Here is a 25916-nt window from a genome sequence, read left to right as displayed (position 1 = left end):
CATTTGTCTGACCATTTTCGCTAAAACCTTTTTTTACGCAAGATCCAATAAAAGCAAGTATTTAAAACAAACCATTCAAGTAGAAAATTGATTCAACAATCGTATAAAATGATGTGGGCATGGCTAAATGTTCTATAGAGATGGTAATATTCCACGGAATATCAAAATTGAGGAATATGTATAATAGAACTTGAATTCGTCAGTATATTTATAGTATATTTTTAAAATGAGACGGTATATTATTGTATATTTCTGAGGGTCAGACGGTATATTTTATCGATAAGTCGATAAGATATATTCTAAAAAAACACGACATAAAATAAATATAAAAAGAATTTGTAGTTTAAAGACATAAGTTAAATCAGAATAGCAGCAAAATGAAGACAACGCATCTGGTGCTTGTGCTCTGTTTCCTGGCCGGCGTCGCACAGACAACGCTGGCTCTCAAAGAGGAGGACTGCGAAGGTATGTTGGCCACGTAAGTGGTAAATGCTCTGGAACAGATTTTCAACTTAAATCTTTTAGTGTGTATCAAGACTGTCAGGCGCTTTGCTGCATCCCTTGACGATGCCATCAAGGGCGACTACAAGCAAATTGAGACTGAATTCAAGAAGTTCTGCAAGACACAAAAGAACAAGGAGCACAGATTCGTGAGTAGCCGGCAAACAATGTTCTCTTCCGCCTAGTGAACACGTATGCTAACACGTATGCTTTTTCCATGCAGTGCTATTACCTAGGTGGTCTGGAGGAATCGGCTACTGGAATCTTGAATGAGATGAGCAAACCCTTGAGCTGGTCCATGCCGGCCGAGAAGGTGTGTGAGAAGCTGAAGAAAAAGGATGCACAAATCTGTGACCTGCGATATGGTATGTACGACTGAGACAGAAACTTGTATGGAAATTAACTAGCTAACCCATACACAAATGTAACTGCAGAGAAGCAAATCGATCTGAACAGTGTGGATCTGAAAAAGTTAAAAGTGCGCGACCTGAAAAAGATTCTCAACGACTGGGATGAGAGCTGCGATGGCTGCCTGGAGAAGTCTGACTTCATCAAACGCATCGAGGAGCTGAAGCCCAAGTATGCGCGCAGCGAACTGTAGATCGCATCGCTCAAAAGTCTAGAGTTACTTGTGTAGTTACATGGAACACGCCCACTCAAATAGAAGAAACCCCCACTACACATCCGTATTTTTAGTTAATTTACAATTTTGATAGACTTTGAGAGAATTGAATATAATATATACATAAAGAAACGATATTTTGAAATAAAAAAGAAACCAAGAAACACACAGTAATACCGTGAAATGCGCCTAAACGTGCTCTCATTCCGTTGATAAATAAACAAATTTATTTTTGGTTTTCCACGTGTTAATTATTTTTCAATTTTTCCAATTTTTTTCATACAATATTACGTACAAATTACAACAGAAATTCACAAAATATCTGGATTAAAGTTTTATTTAAATGTTAAATCGATTCGATTGCACTTTCTGCCGCGGGCCACATAAATTCGATCTCTGAACGAAAGGCTGGCTCGCCTTAATTAAATTACATTTATTAGTTAGACATATCCACTAAATACGAACATAAGCAGTTGGGATAATTATTATAAACTAGGATGATAGAATGGGTATTTCTTGCTAGAATGGAAGTGATGATGAGAGTAGGGGATCTGCAGATCACCTTCAGGTAGGAGCTTATGGATCCTTAACGGCGGTAGGGCTGCTTGTTGTATCGGCCACGTTCGTTCTCCTCGGAGAGATTAGCGTATTCGCTGTATACGACGCACCAGCAATATGTTAAAACCGCTGGAAGAGAAAATATAACAATTTTAGTAAATGTAGCTATCTGTTGTCCCTTTTTCCCCATATCGGGCCCACTGTCGGATGTATTTTACTTTGTTTCTACTGAACTCTGCTACATAGCGTCTACACCAGAACGTAGCAGATACTTTTCAAGACAGAGGCACCTGTCGACGAAAATCGGTTTTATGTAGATGCTTGTAGACTTGCCATTCGTAGGCGTGTCTCGCCCATTTTTAGCTACATCTCAGCCTATCTGCCCATTTATTATCTCCTACCACTTTGGCAACTAAACAAATTGCATTTGCCAGCCACTTCGCGCCTCATTTGTTGGGTGCAGGCCCCTGGCTGGGGCGCCGCCGCCTTTTTTGCTTTCAGCACACGGGGCAATCTACGCATGATAAATGCGTCAATAAAGTAAAAACGGCTCGCATAAAACGCCATCCGGTGCTAAAAACCGCACATGGAGAAGTTACAATTGCCCCCCCAAAAATGCATCTGCCCCATACCCCACTCCCACTCCTTTGCACACTTACCGCAACAAATTAAGCCAAAGATTAGCCAGAGAACACCCGTCAGTACATAGCCATCAATGAAGAAGACGACGGCGGTGTAGATGACTGAGATCAGCAGTCCAATGGCAATCATGATGCCCAGCACCACCCAGGGCACCATCAGGTAGTGATTGCGCTATAAAATACACAAAGATTAATGATGCAATCTGTATTCAACAAGCACAGGCGGGGGAGGATTGATTATACCTTGAGGACGCCCGCGATCATCAGTAGCGATATCAATATGGTCATGCACAGGTTGATCACCAGTATTATCTTGACAATGTCATTGGGTATAAAGTCGAATACGATCGTCTTGAAATGCACTCTCGTCGTGAAGATCACCACAATGGTGATGATGGATAAGACAATGGCCAGGATGCCTGAGATAATGGACCCATTCCGCGTCGACTGACACAGGCAGCAGGAGTTCAACAGAGGTTTTGCCATTTTGGCAATTTAGGTGTGGGTTACAGATGATATCAACTGGAAATGAAAAGGGAAATTAAAGATGTTATATTGCAATTTGGGAGGAAGCGGTTTTCATGAATGCTTGACTTCTCGTGTCTACACATTTCAAAAGCTCCCTCAACTGCTTCGTCATATAGCTGATGATGTTGTCTCGGAATTTGTGGAAGTATTACCCATCCACCTTTCCCCTATTGTTTCTATCTTATCAACAGTTCGTTTCTGGCTAATGTATGACGATTGTTTTGTAAAGGAACCAGCAAATATTTATGGCATTCCTGTGCACCACCTTGACCCCCTTTGGCAATTGCAAAAAGGTAAAGATAAACAATCCGAAAAACAAGATCCAATAATTTGGCCAATTGTGACGTCAAGCGACGCTTCAACGAACCATCAAATGTTTACAGAACAAATGTGATTTTAAAAATAGAAGGAAACGAAAAGATAACAATAGCCAAAGAGCGTGGAATACTTAAGAGAACGTAAGATTTATAATTAGACAAAAGCTTTAAGATAAATCAACGATTCGAATGACTAATCAATGAATAGTTTTGTGGCGGCTGCAAGGAAGTTATTCGGAAATGGTTGTTGCTTATTCCAGTCAATCCAGCAAGCTGCAGCTTTTCGAAAGTTGATATCATCCACATGAGCACACGATCCAGATAGGAGCATGTATCTGCATCTATGAGTTATGGCTCATCAAATGCAGCCACCGGGCATTGTCATTAAATTAATCAAACGTTTAACTTGCGCCGGACCCCGGCTTCAACTTCAGCTACGGATTGATGTGGCGCATGTTGGCACATGCAAATGCCGCTGCAGCTGGCTTGTACTCGTATCTATCGGATGAATGCCGAGGCATCCACATCGCACTCGTACATGTGGCCCGCGGCAGGCATAAACTCTGATGAGATAATCACACGCCAAAATGTCTTGTCTTACATGGAAACACTTTGAGATGGTTTAAGCCGAAACTGGTTGCCTGGGAAATGGTCAGCCCGCACCCGGACTCCCACCCGTATCCGCAGCTAAAGTTCAAGCTACAGATACACATAAGAGACATACGGATACAGATACCATTCGTATTTAAAGCACATTTCCGCTGAGTTGAGTTCACACCTTACGCAGAAAGAGAAAACAAAAAAATACGATAAATACGAAATAGCCAAACAAACAGCACAAAGATGTGAGGAAAGAACCTCGGCAAGAATACGAAACGAATTACGTAATTATCAGGGGTGGCGGGGCAGAGAGGAGCACGGACAGAGGACAGGTTAATGCCCAAAGATCACATTCTACTCGAACAGAACAGAGAGAACTTTTTATAGCTGCGTTGATAAACCGGACGGACACATGGCGCGTTGGCTTGCCGTTTTCCACGCGTTTCGCACGCGTTTTTTCTAGCCCATAAATGGAGCAGAATTTGACCGCAGACACAGACCCCACATTTGTCTGGCTTCTAGTGCAATTTCATCTTGAATTTAATACGTTTTGGCCTGGTTGAGACAACAAAGCAATGCAATATGAAGCTATGGATGAAACTGATTCAGGTCAGAGGGTACAACGCAATAGAATCTATAGGGAAATTCCATGCTGAAAAGAGTTGGTGGACGGGACCCAGATGTTTCACCAAGTTCGCATTTTAATGCCGTTAATATTGCCAATGAACTCATCGTTAGATTAATCTAATGTTGACGCAGACTTCCGCTGGGCTCCCATAAAGTAGAATTATAATCGTAATCCCCTCCGGATCTGACGCTGACGGAGTCAAGTTCAAAATCCAGCGTGGGCGACCTTTTCTGAGGAATTTCTGCCCCAACAGCACTCGATGTGGGTTTTATGAGTTGGAAAGTGTTTAAGACTTGACAAGTGCAACTGGACGCGGCTGTCATTGCATTTTGGTCGGTGTTTGTAGGTTGTGATGCAGAGTCTGTCTGACTGTGTGTGGGAGTAAAAGTTGTCAGATGCTGGCGAATGTGAAAGGTAAAGTTAGCCAGAAGATGTTCGAGAATCGGGGGAAAGCCAAACAACTTTTTCTGGGAAAAGCAAGTGAGAGATTATCATACAACAGTTCCCTCAACAGAAACCCATCTCCCAGGAAAGCCTAAACATTCAGTTAAGTTAAGCTGAACATTAAGCTATTAAAAAAATGTAAAATTTACATTTATCATCGTTCATTAATCAAATCGTGACCCATTTGTCTAGAGCAAGCGAACTAAAAATATTGTCCATATAAATCATGTCAACTGCTTCGGTTATTTGAGTACGAGTTTGTGTTCATACATACATATATGTATGATCGTATAGCCCAGGGAAAATTGTTTAAATCAACAACTGCCCAACCCGATCGGCTTTTGTAATTTTCGTGTGCAGTGAGCGCGTGTCCAGGGGTCTGACTTTTGTATCTGCCGGATACATGATTGTTTTTGGCATTTATCTGGTATCTGGTACTGCCGCCAGCGAAGCCGACGCCAATTATTTTCAACTCTTTTGTTGTTCACTTTGTCGCGGGGGGCGAACTTTTGCGACCCCTTCTACGCCTCTACACACCCCCACTGTTCAACCCAATCCACCAATTAGTTTGCGCTTCAACGCGTAATTAAGTTTGACATTCTTCTGCGCTACTTTTTGCGCCCAGACACAAAAGATACTCGAGCAAGACAAAGGCAAAGCCGTGCATATCTGTATCTGCAATTGAGCTGCGATGTGGCTGGAAATTACTCAATCTATGGCAGGCTGAAAGCATAAGTGGGAGCTGCTCCGATGAGTCGCCAAGTCGGGTTTCAAACCGGTCAAAAATCGTTCTACCAAATTTGACAAGTCTTAAGCACGCGGCATTTTTTGGCTTTTATTTATTTTGCTGGTTTCTGCCACTTGAACGCACGGCCTTTGTCTTAGCTTTTTGTCAAATTGAATTTGGTCGATGGTTTCTGGCTTTCAACACTCGGTTCCCGATCACTCGACTTGCCGTATAAATCAATTAAGCCCGTTGCAGCTGCAGAACTCAATTGCATTTTGCAGCAGCCTTTGAAGTGGCCTTTGCCGACGGGGCTTTGCTTTTAATTTCAATTCATGATTTTGCAATTACGCGGCGGCGCCTTTATGGTGCGGCACGCACTGCCACACTGCCCCGACACTTTCCCAGATCCATATGCATGAAGCCACGAGATACTTTTCCACGTTCTGTCAATGTTCTTCATGGTCAGGGAGGCGGCGGCGACATTGAACGCGTTCAAAAAGGCAATTCTAGAGGATCATTCGGCTTTCGTTTTCCCCACCCAAAGCGAAAGTTTACGCTCCCACATTAAAATGATTCATTTATGAGAGGAGAACATAGAAAATAAATACACGAAAATGCTTATAAATAGCCACACAAGGTCGCGAGCATTCAACTGAGAGATCTAGAAAAAACAACAGAACAGACCCATAAAATGCCATATTTTAGTCGCCAGCCTACCAGCAGCTACCTTAGAACTTTTGTAATGGAAATTACCCAATTGTATTGCGAATACCCGATCAATGAACAGTGGAACACAGATTTTGTGGTCAAGTGGTAGGCCTCAATCTCCTGCGTCATCTGGCATCTGGCATTAACTATTCGCCGCCACTGTGGGGCAGCGTAGGTGTGCGAACGCCTTCTGCCATTCCTATTTATTCAGCTAGAATGTGTTTTTGTGTGTCTGTTTTTTTTTTGTTTTTTGTTGTCATATATTTTCGTCGCTGTTTTATCTGTTGCCTTGTGTATTTTGTAACCTTCACATTGTTCTTTCCTCTATCTTGTTAATTCTTTTTTCATTTATTCCTAATGGATGCGATGCGCGTCACTGAACTTTGCTTGATCGGAGATCTTCGAATTCGATCATTTCCACTAATAATTGTGTCTCAATGGGAGAGTCTGCTTAATATTCACCGCCTCACTGTTAATTTTCAGCTTGAATGTGAGTTTTATGGATCGCAAATGTCTGGAATATCTAAAAAGATTCAATTAACATTTAGAGAACGTAATTTACGTCTACGCCTCCGCATGGAAGTGAACTTTTTATTGACCTACATATCCTTTATTCCAACCTGTTCAACCGCTGACTTGTTTACCTCTCTCTCTCTCCTTCTGAGTCCCCAAAAAGGTGGGATATGGGATTTCAATGTCATCTTGGTTTTGCTGACATCATGCACATTTACATCAGCAGCAGCAGCTCCTTATATATAGCTGTGTGTCTATATAGATCGCAATTTGCAAAAGCAATAATCAAAGCTAACAAACTGTTTCTGCCTCTGCCGAGATAGCATTTGGGTCAGGCCGGATCAGAGATCTGGGGATCGACGATCAGAAGTCAAAACAAGCGGTGGCATTATTTTTTTTTTTAATTTATATTCGGTTTTTCTGTATTTTTGCGGTATTGCGGTAGAGAGTGTTTTTAGCGCATTTGTCATAATTTGTATTTGCCGGCGCTCAGAAAAATCGTATCGTAACGCGCCAGACTCAGACTCAGATCATTTGAATATTGAAATTGCTGGCTGCGCGGCAGCTAAATGAAATTGAATATGTTTTGTATAAAAAATACAACAAAAAATAAAGAAAACACACACAGAGCCAAGGCAGACGAGCAATCAAGTCGCCAGCTGGGACTGGGACTGGCTCTAGGTCTCTGGCTACTGTGGCTGGGGGGCTCCTACTGCACATATCCACCTCCGTTGGGGAGCTGTTCGCCTGTTATATTAATTTCGAAACGATCGTTTATCACTTGATTTGCATTCGATTGAGATCGTTCTGCCATTTGGCTGCACTTTTTCGCTGATAATGTCAGGCATTTGGCAAGTGGCCCGCAGCGATCGATCGCCAAATATAAACCAAATTACACTTACACTTTCTACTTTTGCTGAATGGGAGGGTTACAATAGGTATTTGGAACCAATCGACTCTTTATGGCCTTGCAATTGATTAGTGCTCGTATGATATATATGTATAATTGGATATTTTCATGTATTATTCTTCAGAAAGTTTTGACGCGATTTCAATTCGATTTGCGCGCGTTTCTGTTGTGTTTACGGCGAGATTCACGAAGCGACTGAAATCGCGCTGTGCCACTGAACACGAGTCTCTGTCGCTAGAGAGCGCCAGCGTTGGCAGCGGCCGAAACAGCGCAGTCCCAGTGATCGCTTAGCGATTTTTGCTCTCATCTACTGCTCGCGTTTCTGCTGGTTCTTTCTCTTAGTAGCAGCAAAGTTCTTAAACTAAGTTTAAGGCAGCGACAAGCTTTTTTGGGAAAGCTTTCTCTGAGGGAGAACCAGTTTTTCAGATTGTTCCGGCATAGAGTTATCAAACACCACTTGGAGAAACAATGGATGCGATACGGTTCGGTTACAAGACTTTGCACTATCCTAACCAAACAAATCATCATTAAAACTTGCTCCGCTCGTTCTCAATCCACATTACTTGGGCTGGACCGACCCCTGCCCAACATCCGCGTATCCCCCCATTCAAGATGCGCCTTAGATATGCCATCACGCCATGTCTCCTGCTGCCATTTTTGGTTACTTGCTTAGCCACTGCCGTTAGTGTTAGTCGCCAAGTTTTTGGACATTTTGCCTTAAAATGGTAAATGCTGGCATTCAACTTATTGGCATTTGGGCCCGTTCAACGATCGACTGCTTGGCGAGAGTTTTGTGGGCCATGCAGCTACTTTCATATTTATCAAATCATGCCCCAACTAAGCTGGTTTCGTTCCCTTTGTTTGCTGTTTGCTGGAACTTCTGTCTTCTATTGTATGCAAATTTCGTGTCAGATTTGAGTGGGGTGGAGGATGTTTGTTAAGGCAATGGATAAAAATAAATTGGGTCAATGACTACACAATAGCTTGCAGGACCTCTTTGGCACGACAGCTTCCGCTTAACCAATTTCATAGTCGTAATCCCACAAGAGTCATTCTCATATATGTATCTCTATCTCTCTGGCACTCATCAGATCAGTCGCTTTTCGGCTATATTGGGTTCTGGTTCTCTGAAAGTCTAATTTATCAGTCAGGCTCCGTTTTTCACATTCACAAAAGTTTTCCGATTTACTTTTGAATACACATAAATTGGGGTTCCCGTTTTCACATTCCGCAAGATTTATTCGTTTTCAAAACGAAAACATTTTTGTTGACGAAATGAAAAGTAAACTGCTTTTTATACAACAATAATGGCAAAGGCAAAAAAACAGATGACTTATTGATGCATTAACATAAACTTGACATCTGTATCAGGGTAATTTAACTTTTGCTTTCTTTATAAATAATTTTATTTTAACCCAACCTCAAATTTGGCTCGGAAAAATTGACCAGGGCAACAACAAGAACACCTTAAAACGAAACGTTTTGGCTGAAAACGTAATCCGCAAAAGTAAGTGAAAAACGGAGCCTGCCTGAATATGTATATATATTTTCGTCAAACACAATACATATTAAATAGCTAGACTTGGAGATTGTTTAGTTCAACGCTTTTTGGCTGCATACTATGTTTTATTTTGAAAATGTATATATTAAATACATTACAGTAAATAATTTGATCATGTATGTTGAAAAATAATCAATTTTCTTAATTATGGTGCAGCCGGACTGCAAAAAGGAAAGAGAACGAAAACCAGGGCGGTACTGAAATCGAAATCCATTGAGACCGTTTGTGTTGCGTGACCAGGGAATTGCTTAGTTATTGCTTGGTTTAGCAATAGCTGCATAGTTGTAGCGTTGAAATTTATTAAATTCTCATTATGTTACTCATGTACAATGGCGCTGACGGTCCTAGATCCTGGGATACAACGACTGACTATCCACTAACAATTTTGTGTTTAACCCACGCCTGCATCTGTCTACCTGATGGTCAATTGGCCGGTCTCTATTTACTGGTCCCAGCTGCTGCAGCATCTTCCTTCTTCTTTTGCTTCTCACGCATCACCTCAGCATCCCTAGAATAGTTATGATCATCATAATGCTCGTAGTACTTTAACTTTACTCGATACTGACCTAGCCTTGCGCTGCTCCACAGTGAGATTATCGGTACGTTTTCCCTTGGTCTGGTCCGACAGTTTCTTCTGGTTCTTCTGGCGCGCTAGGTCTCTTTGGTTTCCCCCTGTGAAAATAAACGATCGGTTGATAACTTAAGCCGTATTTAGTCGCGCGTGCTAAATGATCTAATCGCGGTGGCAAAGAGGTTAGAAGCGCACACGCTTCGTGCTCGCTGTCGCATGTCCTAAAACCAGCCATCGATTTTACACCCACATATGTGGAAGAAGAATAGACCCTACACTAGTTGGTGTAGCCCGATGCTTAAGGATATATCTTGTAGCACACCTGAACCTTCGTTAGATGTATCTTCGTCGGTCTTCTGGTTATACTTCTTTATTTAAGTATAAATGGGGAAGGGACAAATCACAAGCCTCAATGCTACTTACGTGTCATTTTGGTCGCTATAGATGAACGTAAAGCACTGGTTCTAGCTCAAAGATCTCGCTCCGCAAAGGCGTGCACGTGAAAATATTAGTTATATGAAATCCGAATATATTTTAATTGTTGAGTTTTTTCAAGCGGGTTGCTTTATTTTTATTTTGCCAGCATTGTTGTCATTTAGCGATAAGATATACGGTCTGACCCACAGAAATATACCGAAATATACCATCTCATTTTCAATATATACCGCAAATATACTGACGAATGCAAGTTCCATTTTACATATTCCTCATTTTTGATCTTCCGTGGAATATTCTCAGCTATATAGCACATTTAGCCATGCCAGCATAGTTTTATACGATTCATGAATAATTCTTCTGCTTAACTGGCTTATTCTAAGTACTTGCTTTTATTGCATTTTGCGTAAAAAAAGGTTTTAGCGAAAATGGTCAAACAAAAAAAGGTTTTAGCACAAAAAGCGAAAGAGGATAGCCGTTCATATTGTTCAATTTTTATATTCCCATGAATAATTCTGGCTAACTAAAACCCTTAGTTCTGCCGTTGATGAATAAATTTTCTTCAAGATTGGCTAGTTTTTAGTCCTTGCTTTTATTGTATTTTGGCTAAAACAAGGCTTAAACAAAATAGTTCAAAAAAAAAACAGTCGCAATGTTGCTGGTATTTGAAGACATGATGCGTGTATAGGCATTTGTATACCCTATTTGGTTAATTTTCTATGAAATTTATAAAGAACTTTTCTCATATTGATATGTTTTAGACATATTCATGTATATTATTAGTATCTTGTATATATTTATCTCGATCCTGATACCTACAGGGCCTTGGATGACAAACATTTTATTAATTCTATAACATCTTCTTCCCTAGGGTATGACAATTAATGTTGCCGGTAATCATTGTTGTCAACCGGTTATGACGACTAATTCCTGGTTATTCTTTCTTCCGTCGAAAATTCCCAGCTATATAGATCTCTAAGCTTTTCCCACATAGTTTTATACGATTGATGAATCGGTTTTCTACTTAACTTGCTTAATTTTAACACTTGCTTTCATTGGATTTCTATATAACGTTGAAAATAAAAGTGGTTTGTGCAAAAAAATAGAAGAGAAGCGAACAGCCGATAAGATATACGGTCTGACCCACAAAAATATACCGAAATATACCGTCTCATTTTCAAAATGTTGAGCAACTTTTTTAAAAATACCATGTTGCGAAGCGCGCACATTAAATTTGCTAAATGCAACTACACATACGTATAGACTAAACATACTAAACACCAAATACTAAAAAATATACCATTTAAATAATCGAAAATCAGTCTATTATATTCTGTCGAGTTCCTAAATGGTTACAGAGTTGTGACAGATTTTGGTCGTGGTACACTAAACCGTTTCTCGAGATCTTGATAAATTTGTTTACAATTGAAATGTTCATATTCTCTTTTCAATATCCAAATTTCAACTGTGCTCAGCAAAATGAACTTGGCTTGGGGGCCCTGGAACAAGTACAAATATTTATTGCAACGTGTCGGCAACGCATTGAACCAATTTGCATTTTTTACCTCCCTCGGGAAGTTTCCCGCCCATAGTCCTAGAGCCTCCAGATAAGATCGTACTAGTATGCGCCAAGTCCAATAGTTATCCTGGTCGCCCAGTTTTCCAATCGGCGGAATCGTTACACTACCAAGGTATCCGCTTTTGCTTGACCTCTCACCCATGTTTGGGTACACCCGAAACACACGGAAATAAATAATTTTGAAAATCCATTTAGGCAGACAGCTCATAACATTTTTGTCTGATCCCTAGCCTGCCTGCTGCTTTGTTTTTCTTTACTAATTTGAAAACTTCTGAAATACGAAAAGGGGCCATATATATACATACATATGTATCTACATACATACATATATCCAAAATACATGATTCACAAAATAATTAGCTTAACTTTAATAATCGAACAATAATCATTGTCTTTATTGCTGATATACAATAACTTTAACATTTAAATGCGTGAAAGATGCTTCTCTCTGGCTCTGGGGCAGCAAGGGCTAATACTAGGACCTAGGGGCAGATGCAGATGCGGATAATGGAATGCAGTTTATAGATAAATTGGAACCTATGTAGAGCTGGACTATCTCCTCAGACATGGCTCGCAGGTGCCCGGCAGGACGAACGATGGATGGCACTCCGGACACTTGGGATTTTCGCCGAACCATTTGCTGGAACTGCTGCCCAATCCGCTACGATGCTCGGGTATCTTTAACTGAAAGGAATTGTACACATCTCCGGTGCTGGTGCTGGAACTGGCCCCGATACCGGCCCCAGGACCATAGCCCGTCCGCCCGATCGCTTCCAGGGGAAAGGCGTACTCCGGAATGAGCAGCTGCTTTCGTAGCGTTGTTATATCCGTGGAACTTCCGACCACATCCGAGCGACGCTGTGCCTGATCATACTTCTCCGTGGTTTTGATGGACCTGGAGGTGGGTAAGCGTCTGCTGGTGCTCGATTGCTGTACCGGCACCTGGACCTGAACACGATCTGCTGGTTTCTGCTGATGGCTGGCTATGTCGTTCAGCCTGGTATTAAATATGTCCGCGGTACCCCTACCCTGGACAACCCCATAGTCGCCAGTGGTCTCGGGGTACTCACGTCCATCTACGCCGATTGGAGGATCAAGCTTGGGGGGTTCCAAGCCATTGGAGGGCACTTTCCACTCGTAATAGATGGGCGGTCCCTGAGTGGTGGCTATGTCATGGGGAACAAAGTCCACAAATGGTGGTAACAGATCGTTGAACGGTAGCTGCAGCTTGTGCTCTGCTGGCGGTGCTATATTGGGCACGGATGTGGTTGTGACCAGGCGGAAACTCTGTGCTGGGGCCGGAGTTCGGTTCTCGTTCCGTGGAGGGACTGCTGCCGTGCTCGTCGTCGTGGGTGGCGAGGCAAAGGAGAAGGGCAAGCCCGCCAAGGTTGTGGGCCGGCTTTGAGGACGCGCAGTGGTGCTGGTCTCGCTGATGTGTATCCGGCTGACACTCGGACTGAATGGGGCTGCTGTGGAGGTGCTAAGGGTCACCGGTCCAATGGCAGCTGGAGCTGGTTGTCTTGTCTCTTCATCCTGGTTGTAAATGGGATACAGGAACGGCGGCTCGTAGATCTTCGATGGCGGCTTTACGAACTTGACCAGCTTGGTGCTGGTGTTCTTTGTGGCCCGTAGCGGTCCCTCCACCGAATTAAAGTCCGCCGAGGTATTGTACCGCGTGCTGTGACTGGTTCCCAGATCCTCCATATCATGATCCACTGCCAGGGCTGTCGGCCTGCGGGTGTGCAGTGCCTCTGTTCGTTTGGTGGACACGCTCACAGTGATAGGTCTCCGAGTTGTAGTCGTTGTTGTCGTCCTGGTGGTAGCTCGACTGGTGGTGGCTCGACTGGTGGTCGCTCGACTGGTGGTCGTGGTGATCCTTGGTTTCGCTGTGCTGCTTGGCAGCTCGATCTGTGGCTCGTAGGCCGGCGGCTGGATGGTACGACTGGGCGGAGGAATGCGCCAACGTGTCTGCGTCGAAATTTGTGGATCATATTTTGCAGATCCGACATTGGCACCCTTGAAGGACTCGTCACGTATTTGATTCTGGTTGGGAGTTAGTTGCTGTCAAGGCGATATATTCGAATTATTTAGATGTCCTTCTTCGAGACTGCATGAACTCACCTTGTATTGACTTCTAAAGGACTCGCCCGAATAGTCAGGAGCATAGGGACGATCCAGGAGGTCGGGTCTTGGGGTTCTTAGACTATTTTCCTCATCGTTCACAAAGGGTTTGTCGCGCTGACCTATTCAAAGTATTCAATGGGATTATCCTGTGGCATTTGGAGAGGGATCGTAAAGGCACCAACCAATTAGCAGATTGGCGGCATAGTTGCTCTCCGCCTTGGAGCAGTTGACCATGTACCAGTGATCGCAGATGAGCATGCGCTGCTGGAAGAGCGTCGTGTTGGGGCACGTGTAGCTGAACTGACGGCCCAGGCCATCGCACATATGGTACACTTGACAGCCCGTCTCCACGTCCGCGTAGTAGCCAGCTGGTCGTCCTGTGCACGAAAACGAAGTCTTCTCCATGAGATGTGAGGCAGGACTTGTTGTCTGAAAGGCATTTTGGGCCTACACGGAGAAAAGCAAATGGGTCATCAGTTTAACAGATAGATACTATATAGACAGGGAGATAATAATCCACCCACTTCGGCCTTGTTTCTTCATCATATGTAGGTAATATCTGTAAGTATAGGTTTTGCGAAATAGGCATCACAATAAAAGGAACCGCTGTGAATACTCCCCAGGGGTATCACTTAAGATAAAGGCTGGCAAGCATAATTGGCTGGAAGCCCTGACGGGGGCCTTTCTCAGGCCCCAAACTATTAGACTGGCCAAAAACAAATGATGGCGAGAGATCGATATCATCTGCGCGTACTCGTGCCCCGTCATGTGTGACTGCCGGCTGCAAGCTGCAGGCTGCAAATGTACGCTGTACGTTGTGCGCTGCATGTATGTAAGTTTTGCTCTTAGGTTGCCATGGCCCGGGCCCAGAAGTGATGAATTGAAGTGATGTCATAAGTTGGCACATGGTGCCACGGCTGCTTGCAACAGACGACCTGCTGCCGCTGTGTGAAATGTCAACTTTATTTTTAGGTTTTTTACTTTTTGCTGCTGCACTTGCCTTGCTGTTGATATTGTGAATGTTTCTTTATGTTTTGTTTAATTATATAGAAAAAATTTCACGTCGGTAGTCGCAAATTATAGCCCAATGACTTATCGAAATCTGCGACTGGATCTGTCTGGGAGTACGTGCGGAAATCTGATGTGAGAAGAAGCTTCCGCAAGGGTCCGTGAAAAATGAAAAACACCCATAAGAGTACATTTTCCCAGCATTCCATTCGATGCAATCTATGAAATCTTTGACACCTTTGACACCTTTGACACCTTAAGGGAATGCTTATGTAAGCCTGGTCAAAATGTCGAAAAGTAAGAGGTAGCTTAGGGTTTTCTCAATTATAAATGATTGGCCATCCCATCCACCCATTCAATTCTCCTAGAAAGGTATTTATTTGCAACTTAATTTGAACTCAATTAGACTCGCTTAATGCTTCTTTTCTTCACCCCATAAGGTCATGTGATTGCATCCGACTAGAAGCTTGTAAAGTTGAAGCTGAATTTGTCTTGGCTTGAGCTTCACTTCACCTTATAAGGTCGTATCTACGACACGGTGATAATCAAATTACTGGAACTGCGGAAAGGCAGCCTGGATGGCAATCAAACCAAATACGATGGAAAAGCACTTAAGGAAGAAGAGCATGATTCGGTTTTGTTGATGGTGCAATCCAAGGCCCAACTAAAGTTTTCAATTTCGCGATGTTTATTGTGTGGTGTGTGCTTGTGTTTCTTATTTGGGTAATTTGCCATAATTTGAAACGGTCTTCAATTTCATTTGCAGGCATATTTATGGGCCACAGCAAAGACACACATTCTGCGCCTAGTTAACCACTCGTCCGTGGCAAAACAGCCCAAAGACCAGACACTTCAGTTCAGTTCGGCTTGGGTTCGGTTCAGACCCATTCCATCCGCATCGCCAGTTTGGTTTTAATTTCTTGTATGCAAATAACGAAAACAATCAACACACTTTTCTCGCTGTTGTTGGTTGTTCCATTTCTGCAAAAGTGTCAGAGTTTCGGGGGGGAAAAAGGTCACTTGGTCATCCGAGTCTTTTGTTTTTAATATACTCGGAGGAGACCTTTGCCAGGGAGCTCAAGTGGATGTGGGTGAGTTTTTTGTGTGTGTGAATAGTGGATGCACTCACGGAGACACACACGAGAATAAATTAAAAACGAAACAAAGCGTAAAGAGCGCAGAATTACAACACTTTCCGCCGTTGCTCAAAGAGTGTCTTGGGAAGCAATGCTAGATGGCTAAGACGATCAAGATGGCGATGGAGTCAGCCGCCCAGGGGCGAACCCAAGATGAAGTTTGGTTTGTGTATGTTTAAGTTCAGTTTTTCAGCAAGTTGGCAGGGAAAGTTCTCCTTAAAGGGACTTGAAAATGTGAGACTTTCTCTGTGCAAATTTACTTGCATGTGTATTGGAAAAACTCCTCCATTGTCTTCTGTAGGGGTGACCCCAGGAAACATGTTCAGATAGCATCCCCATTTTGGTCACGCCCCTGAACCACTGCGCCGGGGTCACGTTTCGAATTATGATAACCCGTTATCTTGGGGCCGGAGATGGATTTATGGTTGTGGGGTGCAAGTGGAAATGATTGTATTCAATTTCAGTAACTATTATAATACATTTCGTACCCCCCTAAATGCTCACTTAGATACTTAGTCCGAGCTTCATTAGCATCGGGCATAGCATACCAGTGTTTACAGCGTTTCAGCAATTAATTACTACAATCTCTGGCGAGGCGCTAATAAGCACCTTTCCAGCCAACAAATATATATGAAGTATTTAAATATTTATACAATTCCGTAATTTGCATTTCAATGCTCGTCTCACGTGCACAATCGGCAAAGCTATCGCCATCGCTATCTCTGGCATATCTCTCACATTCCCTCTCGATCGGGCATAGCTCCCTGAGTCCACCGAGTCCCCCGAGGCTAAGGGTAGATGTCAAAACTTACCTCACTGCCCAAAAATAGCGTCGCGCAGAACAAAGCCAGGGCCAAGAGCCGCGAATACTTTGGGATCGCTTGCGTGAACATTTCGATGATCGTTCTCTCCGGAGCTTCGGTTGGGTGATATGCTTGAGGAGGGCTTACAACTGAAAAGGCATTAATAAAGCAGTTATTGAATAGACATTGTGCCACAGATGGGAAAGTGCAGGAGGGCCCTAAGCAAGCGCTAATTGCCTTATACAATGCCTCGCATCATTCCCTTCCGTCCATCCATCCATCCATCCATCCTATAATAATGCCATACATGAGTCTTTTGTTGCCAATCTTTGCGTAACAGAAACTCTGTTTACTTTAGTCGTAACTTTCCCAAAAAATATCTCTCTTTCCAATTGAAAATACTTAATGCTGCTAAGTTGTTTTGTTGTTTTGTTGTGCGGGGGAAACCAATTTTCATCGTTTTCATATTGTTTATTGTCGATTTGAGGTTTTGTAATGAATTGTAATTTATAAAACATTAACTTTAGCTGTTGTTATATCTGTAGAATTCGCAGTAAGTACTGTGGTGGTGTCTTCCATCTCCTCTAGGCCTGCGCCACGTCTCGACCTCCACCTACAATTCAATTTTACAACCTTGCCACTCCACTCCACACATCTCCACACCCGTAGATGATACTCTCCACCACCAGAGCCGCACACACCACACAGCAATGAAACTGTCAAGCGCAGTGGCCAACAAAGCATCCCATCCGAATTGTAAATGCATTTTATGGCTATTTATTCTAGCCAAATAAGCCCAAATTGAGCTGTCCGTCGGATGCTGTAAACTATATACTTTGTGTATCCAGATGGGGTCAAGCACGTCCGTTTGTGGTGGGTATTACGAGAGATATGTAGCGTCTACAACATGACTGCTTAATCATGTCGGTTACCCAATTTAGGCTACCAAACCAAACTAATCCAAAAGTACATCCAGCATGTACATCTTTCTGCTAACATTCTCCTCAATACACATACATATATTCCTGATGCTAGCTAACGATCTTAACTCTGCCTAACTCTGTATGACTGCATCAGAGAAAAATCTGTCAAATCTTGCTTTGAGATAATCTTGTAGATGATGGCAGATGACTGTCGGTTTGAGTGGTTGAACTTGAATTATGCGATCGTAAACATGTCAGTTCAAATAGACAAATCTTCAGAACGGTTTCGACAGGCGCCCAAGGAAAGGATTCGGAGCAAAAATAGACGCCGTGAGGTAATGTAAGGAATAAATCTCTACCCAGGAACGATACTACCATTCTGGGATCTCAAAGGCCTCTCAGGGTAGTATTGTACCCTCTGTACCGACTACTGGCTTTGTTTTTGAAAGAAGCCCTCTCAAGGATTCAACTCAACGAGCATTATTGTGTAGATTTATCCAAAGTACCCCAGTTTATATTAATATCCAAAGATTGAAGCTCTAGCCAAAAGTTCAACTATCACATGCAATCTCAGCCATATTATTTGCTAACGAGATCATCTATCTCAATGCTAACCACAACATTTGGGGCAAGTTGCGGCCAGGCCAGCCGCCATTTCAGTCAAGTGCGTGTGGCAACAACAGCAGCAACAGCAGACGCCGCAGGGGCAGTAGTGGCAGGCAGAAGCAACAGGCCTCAGCACAGAGCCTCTTGAACATTATTGGACTGGCATCTAGTTTTGGTGGATTTTCCTTGTCTTGACCTTTTTGACAACGACAGCGGGAAATATTTACTGCTTTATCCTCTTGGGCCTCTGGAGCTCGTGATGCTGGTTTCAGTTTTATTTTTTTTTCTGGTTGCTGGGTTATTTTTGGCTGCCTTGTGCTTGTGGCCAGCAAGGCGAAGCCTATTTGACATTTTTGCCAGTAATTTCCACTGAAAGAGCATTGCGAATCTAACTCAAAGATGTTCAAAGACTCCCAGCGAATAATAGCAGAAGAGAAACAACATCTACTACAACAATTATGCCAATTAGCTGGCATTACAGGTTGATTACAGCAGGGCCAGGCCAAAAAGCATTGGCCCAGACATCGCTGGCATTTTTCTAATTGTTTTCCAAAGCATCTGACTGTCTTCGGCGCCCTCTCAGAACCCCCATGGATTGCGGGATCGCTGGATCGCTGGATCGCAGAGGAAGTTATTAAGATGCATCAATGCTGATCCACAGCTTATGGCTCACCTTCGCCCGTGTCGCCGTTGCAGTTGCAGTCGCAGTCTTAAACTGAACAAACTAATTGCCGCTGTAGGTGGTGGTAGGTGGCTAAAGTATATTCCATATGGTCACACATCCGATGCAATGCAATGCGAGATTCGAGGCGGTGTGAGGTACGAAACGATGTGATCTTTGCAAAGATCAAATGTCAGAGACAGCAGCCGATTGGAGTGCCGAGTGGTGCATCTAGCTGCAGTTGCAGCTCGGTTCCAGTGCTCCAAACAAAGTCAAGAGCACTCACACACTGGAACCAAATCGGTTCGCATAAATTATATAATATATTCCGCTTCTGGCATGCCATCAACACACACAAGTTCACACAGTCCTGCCCAGACACAACTTCAAAATATCGCGCGTCTGCAGATGCTTTTCAGTATCTTTGTATCTCGGGGATGGCGGGATTTTGGCGGAACGACACAACCGAGTCGCACGAAGTCGCGCTTTGAACTGATACCTCCGAGTGCACCCAACTTGGTTTAAAATTCACATTAGGCCGCCCGCAACAGTCAGAGTCGGAGACAGAGGCAGAGACAGAGGCAGAGGCTGAGACAGAGCCAGTCGGAGGCAGCAGATACAACACAAAAGAAGCGCCAAGCAGAGCTTCGTCCCCCGAGTACAGTGGGCGACAGTGGCATGGCATGGCTAGGCCGCCTACACGCAAGAGAGAAAATTCTGTTAATTTGTAAAGAAATATATTCAGAATGCTTTCGATTATGGCCAAAAAAGCCCAATTGAGCTCAGATGTGCTACAAATTTTGAGTTAGTTTAGATTGGATTTGGTTAGGAACAATTTAAAGATGTGCCCAGACCCCAAAGTTGACTTTATGAGGACTTTTCAGTGGACTGAACCCTTAAGTGGAATTGTTGTCTCTAAAATTGGATCAAATTGAGTTGTGCTGCAGGGGACGTCAGGTGGAGATCGCTAAAGTGGAAATTGTTCCGACTCTTGATCTGTTGAAAGTCAAAATCGTATTTTTGTGATGGTTTCCTCCAAGAAATGTTCCTTGTGGATTCTAAAGAATATTCGATTAGTAGAATCTGCCTTGGGAGTGATCCAGTTTATGGGACTTACCTATTCCAGAAACTAAATAAACCAACTATTTAAAATATAACAAACAATTAAAGTCGTCTTTCCATCCACTGTGCAGCATCTTCTCTGGCAGCTAACGAAGTTAGATCGTCATCGGCTTGGGGCCGAGTGGGCAAGCCTCCGTCGCAGTCAGCAAAGCGTTAACATTGCAGCTTAATTTTCATTTTCATTCTCATTTTCAGTTAACAGTTAACAGCTTCTCCGTTTCAGTTTTCATTTTCATTTTCAGTTTTCATTGCACGTTATTAGCATTTGCAATGCCATCGTTTAGGGAAACCCTTCACCCACTGATGGGTGTTTATTTGTCTAATTTATTGGAACGTTTGCCGCTGATACTTGGGGCTGAAACTTAATGCTGATGTTGATGCTGGGCCAGAAGCAGAAGCGAAGCAGGCTAAATAGAGCAATCGAGTGGTGGCAGTGGCGGAGATCTAAGCCAGATTGGGCGGCAAGTTGCGAAAGCATTTTCCTCATCTAAGATTCGTTCATTCGCTGGCTCTTTTGGCGGCATCATTCAGTCAGATTTCTGGCGGTTGGGTTGTTGGTTGGTTGGTTGGTTGGTTGGTTAGGTTTTGTAAGCGAAGCGAAGATTTCCATTTTCCATTTTCAATTCATGCCGTTTATTTACTCTCGAGAGCCCTTTTGTCGTGAGTCGAAAAAGCGGCGAGGGATGGTGCTGCGGTGCAGATGCAAAGGCTGTTGTTGGTGCTGCAGTTGTTGTTGTTGTAGTTTTCTTTGGCTGGCTTGAGGTCCGTCTTGCCTTGCCGCCTGTCGTGTGTTGCCTCATTGAGTTTCTAGGTTTCATATTCGCAAGGCGTTTTTCTTTGCCATTTTCATTTTCATTTACAGTTTTCAGTTTTCGTGACGGACTCTGGAGGAAGTAGAGTCATTCGATGTTTCGTTTTTGTGTGGCTTTTTGTTTGCATTTTCTGTCAAAACGAAAGAAAGAAAATAGCACACACACACAAAATTGGTTGTGCGTATGTAACATCGAATTTTGTTGGGTTTTCTTGGGCTAGTTTAGAACTGTTTGGGCTTGGGCTTCTTCTCGATGCCCAATCCCATTGATTCGTTATGGAATTCGGTCAGAATGCGACTTGATGGGATCGTTGTCTGCACGACACTTCCCATCAAGTCGATGGTATTGTCATCAGATTCGCAGAAGATGTCAATGACAATGCGAACACCTGTAAATATTGCGTTGGGGTATCCTTCAGCCTTCAAACTTCAACCAGGAGTATAAGTCACGAATACGAACCATTTTCTATGCGCCGAATGGTAGTGCTGCTGGTGTAGCTCTTCTCCAGGGCTCCAATGGGCATTGAATGTTTATTTTCGCTGTTGCACAGGAGGCACTGACGCAAATATGTGCGATCCTCCTTGGTGGTCATACAAAAGGTTGCTGCAGCAACATCATCGTTCCTGCCGAAGTTGGTTTCAAAGATATAGAAGATGCGGTCACACACTGGGTGTACACTGGGCCCCAACTCACTCTTTATTGGGTTCGATCTCCATCTCCTTGATTTGCTCTTCCGCTGAGAGACTGCCGCTCACGCTGTAATAGCTCTCGCCGTCCGCCAAGATGGGAGCCATGGGTTTGCCAGAAGCCAGGTACATCGACTTGACGTGCTTCAGCTCCTGGTTCTGTTCTGTGGCAAAGTTGTAGAGTTTAATCATCTCACGCACACGGAGTGGCTCCGAGTCCTCGCCGCTTGTATCTTCCGACTCCTGGGTAACACCAGTCTCAGATTCCTCATCGCAGTAATCCATGGGTGTAGTCCCCTCCTCAAAATAATTCATTGCAAAATATATATTTAAAACTTTTGGGAGATTTAAAATAATCGGAATTATTTTTTCGTTTTTTTTTGACTACACAACTTTTCCAGAGTCCGTTCAGACTAACCCCGAATTTGATTCCGACAATGTCAAATCGAAAATGACCTTTCCAGCAGAGCCCACTTTCCTGATCATGATGTGTACAAATATTCATCGTGTGTTTTGGGGATCGCTGGTCACATTCGTTGGCAATTACAATAACGAAATGTAAATGTAATTCATCTTTGAGTTGCGCTGAAGACGAATCGATGGGGCGCTCGACCTTCAGTGCGGCGGCAGCCGAAAATCAAATTCGATCGATCGATCGATCGTTCGTTCGTTCGTTCGATTGATCCGCAAGCGGGGTGCCGCGTGGGGGGAGTTGGTGAGGGAGGGAGGGAGGTATGAAGGTTTGGCTATTAGTGAAATTTGAGCCACACACTGAATGCCATGAGGTGGAATTGTCTTAGAGCGGATTACTCTACGATTTTTTCCTTCAATTTATCGATGTACCGTAGTCGTACATACATACATGTGTGTGCGGGTTAATATATTTTGAAATTGGGTGAGCAATGACTTGCGATGCCACACAGCCACAGCCGCAGCCGCAGCATCATCATCATCATAACCACCATCATTAATCGGTAGCTGTGGTAGCAGCCAGCTGGAGACCCATTTGACACACCATCCATCCCAATGGAAAGCCGTTTTTAAGGTCAATTTAATGGCAAGCGACACTTGAAGATTGGCTCGGACCAAGCTGAAGATTCGCAATCAGAGAGCCGTGATCTGATGACTCAGGCGGGTTGGTGAAGGGAGTATGTAGCGATCTGATAAGAGAAGGCTATGGACACAGCTTTGTAGTCAGCCATACAGCGGAAGCTTCCAGTAAAAATACTCGTAAATGCATGATGTTACAGAACAATTTGGGGGCGCGATAAAAAACCCATTAGCATCATAACATATTATTAATTCTGGGTGTTCTTTTTGTCTTGATGTCACGGCATACCATGACTTTTAATTCTTGCATATCACGAATTTGGAATTCTGTTTCTGTTTCTATTTCTGTTTGGGATCTGCTCTGCTCGTTTCTGCAATTAGCAGCGCGATGTCAAAGGGGTTCACTAGTCATGGCAAAAGAACACCAAGAAGAAGGTGTGGGACCCACAAAATTCAATCCAATCCAAACACATAGAGGCAAACATATGTACAATATATATTGGTGTACATAGGTGTGTCATCATCATCATCATCTGTGGCCTGGCTGTGAATCCACTGAAGGTCGCTCAGCCGCAAATAAGCAGCAACATTTGTAGATGCCATTTATGCTCACTAGCACTAGCACTAGCTCTTTCACTCTTTCCCCCGCTGCTAACTGGCCGTCTCTGTCGTTCTCTCACGCTACACATGTTTAATTGCCAAATTGGTGCAATTCCACATAATTCATGTTGATAGCCGGAGTCGCCACTCGACCCGACGGGCGACTCTTCTTCTGGCTGTAGATTTCAGCAAGGCAAGGTCCCCCCACATTCAATTTCCATGAGCTTCCAAGAGCTTTACGGCTTAGCAAATAGAAGCAAACAACACACAGAAACCAATGGAAGATTCACACGTTTATTAAGAGGTTTCTGTACCGCTTTAGGGAAGTCGTGCTGTGCATGAAAAATGAAAGTGGACCGGCTTAACACCCCACGCACATAATTGATAACAGCAAATAATATGTATGGAAAATATTGCGCATACGGCACACAGACGTCAGAAGGTGCTAAGAGGAAAGGAATACACCTTTGCCTGCCCTGCCAGATATCTCGGCCAGTCTCTGTCTGTGCTTCTCTTCTGCCATGATACTTCGAGCCGCATCCGGTCGCAAGTTTGGTCCGCTTCTGTGGCCTGCTACAAATTTGTCAAACAAACAATGATGCAAGGTCAGAGCGGTTGAGCGATGATCACGTTCGCGTCCGGCATGCGGTCAGCTCCGCTCGGCTCGGCTCTGCTCGGTCATATCATTGACCTTAAGTGACGAACATGAAGAGCAATGAATAAGCCAAGATTATCACCTTTGGCAGCATTTATTGCACTTACCCACTGCCACCGCGAAAGCAAAGATTTGAAGTTCAATTGTGCAGGCATTTCTGAGATGCTCCAGCTACACTTTTGAACCAACATCTCCAGATCCAACTGTCTGTACGGTACGGTGTGAGTGGGGTAGAGGCAGACCTACCAAGACGCCCATGGCACAATGTACAACACGACTATTAAAGGTCAAGCAACAGTAACAATGCAATGAAAAAATGAAACTTAAAACAATAAAAAAAAGAAAAAATACAAAAAAACGTTAAGTAAATCAAAGTAAACAAACGGCGCACTTTGTTAATTGTTGTATTTATTTCTATTTCCATTTCCATTTCAGTTTCGTTTTCTGTTTCTGTTGGTGTTTCTCTTTCAGTTATAGCGGCAATCTATTAGAGAATGATCTCAAAGATGCGTCAAACGAAAGACTCAAGACACGAACTGGCCCGTCCCGTCCGCCAGACAATAACTCGGCCATAAGGCTGTTGTTAACAAGCGATATATTCGTACAGCTCATAGCCAATACCCTATCGATGGAAGGCTATAAATGGTTCAGTAGACAGTTCAGCCTGGGCTCCGCTCAGGCCTCAAGCTAAGGATTGAAGACAAGAGCAATTAGAGCATCAGCCATTCGCTTGTCGTGCCTCTGACTGCCCAGCCATTCACTTGACGCCACATTTTCTTTCAGGGGGTTGTTCTGAAATGCCAAAATGGTAGCATATACGTTCGTCTATTGTTCCGCACATAACCTTCGCTTGGCAATGGAACAGGAGGAGCAGCCACATGGCCTGAGGTACCCCGGAGGGCATCCGAAGCAACCGAGTCAAGTGCGCTGCGCGGCAGCCAGTGCCTCTTCAACAATAAAGCCATCACTATCGACAATTCGAGTATTTTCAATGTGAATTCAACCGAAATTTGGTTCAGTGCTTGAATTGTATCGCATGCATACAGGAATCTGTGTTTGTGATTAATTGGTTTGCTTTGGAGGCGCAAATCTGTTTGGTCTTGGGATAATCCATTCGAGTACGACCGTAGAATACATCATTTAATATTGAGCGTAAACAACGCAGCCCACATATGATTGCTTACTATTCAAGATGGGTTTTGGTGTTAGTTTTGGTTTTGGGTGCGCTCCCGCACCGATGGATGATTATTCTTTTGTACATCGTAATGTTGGTCTTCAAATCGCGCCCCAGCAACTGATGAATGCTTTTCCATTATCTATAAAGACGAGGAAAATATGATTGTAAGGTGTCAATCAAAAGGTGCTGTGTGTGTTATGTGGGGAGTCAGCGTTGTGTCGTTGTCAATTAAAGGCAGTAAAGTCTCCAATTAAGCTGGAGATGGTAATGGCTTGCGGTTGAATTGCCATTGCTCCATGAAAATACTGATTTGCTTGATTGTTACACCTTGGGCCACGAATTGCTTACAGATTGAGGAGGATGCTGCCTGGCCACTTTTTTCGAGGTGCATTCCTAGTCAAGGTAGTGAAAAGGAGTTACCATGAGTTACTAAAAGAAGTATCCCTGAAAATTAAACTTCAAATCTCTCTTAATATCTTCTTTTTGTACGAAAATGTGCAACATTCTTTGGAGTGTATCTCGGCAATATATCGGCCGATCGGTTAATTTCAAAATTTCACAGGGGTGAAGAAGATTGTTGCCTTGAACTTGTTGATTGAAGGCATGCAGTCTATGCCTTATGAGCATTTCCATTGCGATTTAAAAAAAAAAATTATTCATCCGATAAATGTATAAATTTTTTATACGAATTGAAAAATTTAAAAAGCACG

General features: G+C 43.4%; 6 protein-coding genes across 6 annotated transcripts; 1 reads left to right on the top strand and 5 right to left on the bottom strand.

Annotated features, from left to right (window-relative positions):
- Window positions 1-291: 291 nt before the first annotated feature.
- LOC108157137 (mesencephalic astrocyte-derived neurotrophic factor homolog) lies at window positions 292-1297 on the top strand. Its single transcript, XM_017289038.2, has 4 exons — window positions 292-465; window positions 526-650; window positions 725-866; window positions 936-1297. Exons 1-4 carry the CDS (start codon window positions 378-380, stop codon window positions 1100-1102), a joined length of 522 nt encoding a protein of 173 aa, XP_017144527.1. The 5' UTR covers window positions 292-377; the 3' UTR covers window positions 1103-1297.
- Window positions 1298-1444: 147 nt separating this feature from the next.
- Window positions 1445-7894, bottom strand: LOC108157138. Its single transcript, XM_017289039.2, has 4 exons — window positions 7690-7894; window positions 2566-2844; window positions 2341-2494; window positions 1445-1810 (listed from the first exon to the last, which is right to left on the bottom strand). Exons 2-4 carry the CDS (start codon window positions 2806-2808, stop codon window positions 1710-1712), a joined length of 498 nt encoding a protein of 165 aa, XP_017144528.1. The 5' UTR covers window positions 2809-2844; window positions 7690-7894; the 3' UTR covers window positions 1445-1709.
- A 1407-nt stretch (window positions 7895-9301) lies between these two features.
- On the bottom strand, window positions 9302-10433 carry LOC108157436 (putative SERF-like protein). The gene is made up of 3 exons (XM_017289490.2): window positions 10253-10433; window positions 9825-9930; window positions 9302-9766 (listed from the first exon to the last, which is right to left on the bottom strand). Exons 1-3 carry the CDS (start codon window positions 10257-10259, stop codon window positions 9697-9699), a joined length of 183 nt encoding a protein of 60 aa, XP_017144979.1. The 5' UTR covers window positions 10260-10433; the 3' UTR covers window positions 9302-9696.
- Window positions 10434-11572: 1139 nt separating this feature from the next.
- Window positions 11573-12105, bottom strand: LOC108157631. The gene is made up of 2 exons (XM_017289771.2): window positions 11830-12105; window positions 11573-11763 (listed from the first exon to the last, which is right to left on the bottom strand). Exons 1-2 carry the CDS (start codon window positions 12049-12051, stop codon window positions 11617-11619), a joined length of 369 nt encoding a protein of 122 aa, XP_017145260.1. The 5' UTR covers window positions 12052-12105; the 3' UTR covers window positions 11573-11616.
- Window positions 12106-12207: 102 nt separating this feature from the next.
- On the bottom strand, window positions 12208-19603 carry LOC108157630. The gene is made up of 5 exons (XM_017289770.2): window positions 19117-19603; window positions 16924-17063; window positions 14150-14414; window positions 13965-14086; window positions 12208-13904 (listed from the first exon to the last, which is right to left on the bottom strand). The coding sequence occupies exons 2-5, from the start codon at window positions 17002-17004 to the stop codon at window positions 12396-12398; spliced, it is 1977 nt and encodes a 658-aa protein (XP_017145259.1). The 5' UTR covers window positions 17005-17063; window positions 19117-19603; the 3' UTR covers window positions 12208-12395.
- A 224-nt stretch (window positions 19604-19827) lies between these two features.
- LOC108157719 lies at window positions 19828-22157 on the bottom strand. Its single transcript, XM_017289887.2, has 4 exons — window positions 21732-22157; window positions 21498-21661; window positions 20222-21426; window positions 19828-20162 (listed from the first exon to the last, which is right to left on the bottom strand). The coding sequence occupies exons 1-3, from the start codon at window positions 22037-22039 to the stop codon at window positions 21260-21262; spliced, it is 639 nt and encodes a 212-aa protein (XP_017145376.1). The 5' UTR covers window positions 22040-22157; the 3' UTR covers window positions 19828-20162; window positions 20222-21259.
- Window positions 22158-25916: the final 3759 nt, after the last annotated feature.

The sequence above is a fragment of the Drosophila miranda genome, chromosome 2 (genome assembly GCF_003369915.1).
Source record: "Drosophila miranda strain MSH22 chromosome 2, D.miranda_PacBio2.1, whole genome shotgun sequence".
In the NCBI taxonomy this organism is placed as follows: domain Eukaryota; kingdom Metazoa; phylum Arthropoda; class Insecta; order Diptera; family Drosophilidae; genus Drosophila; species Drosophila miranda.
This window is presented reverse-complemented; position numbering and strand designations above follow the sequence as displayed.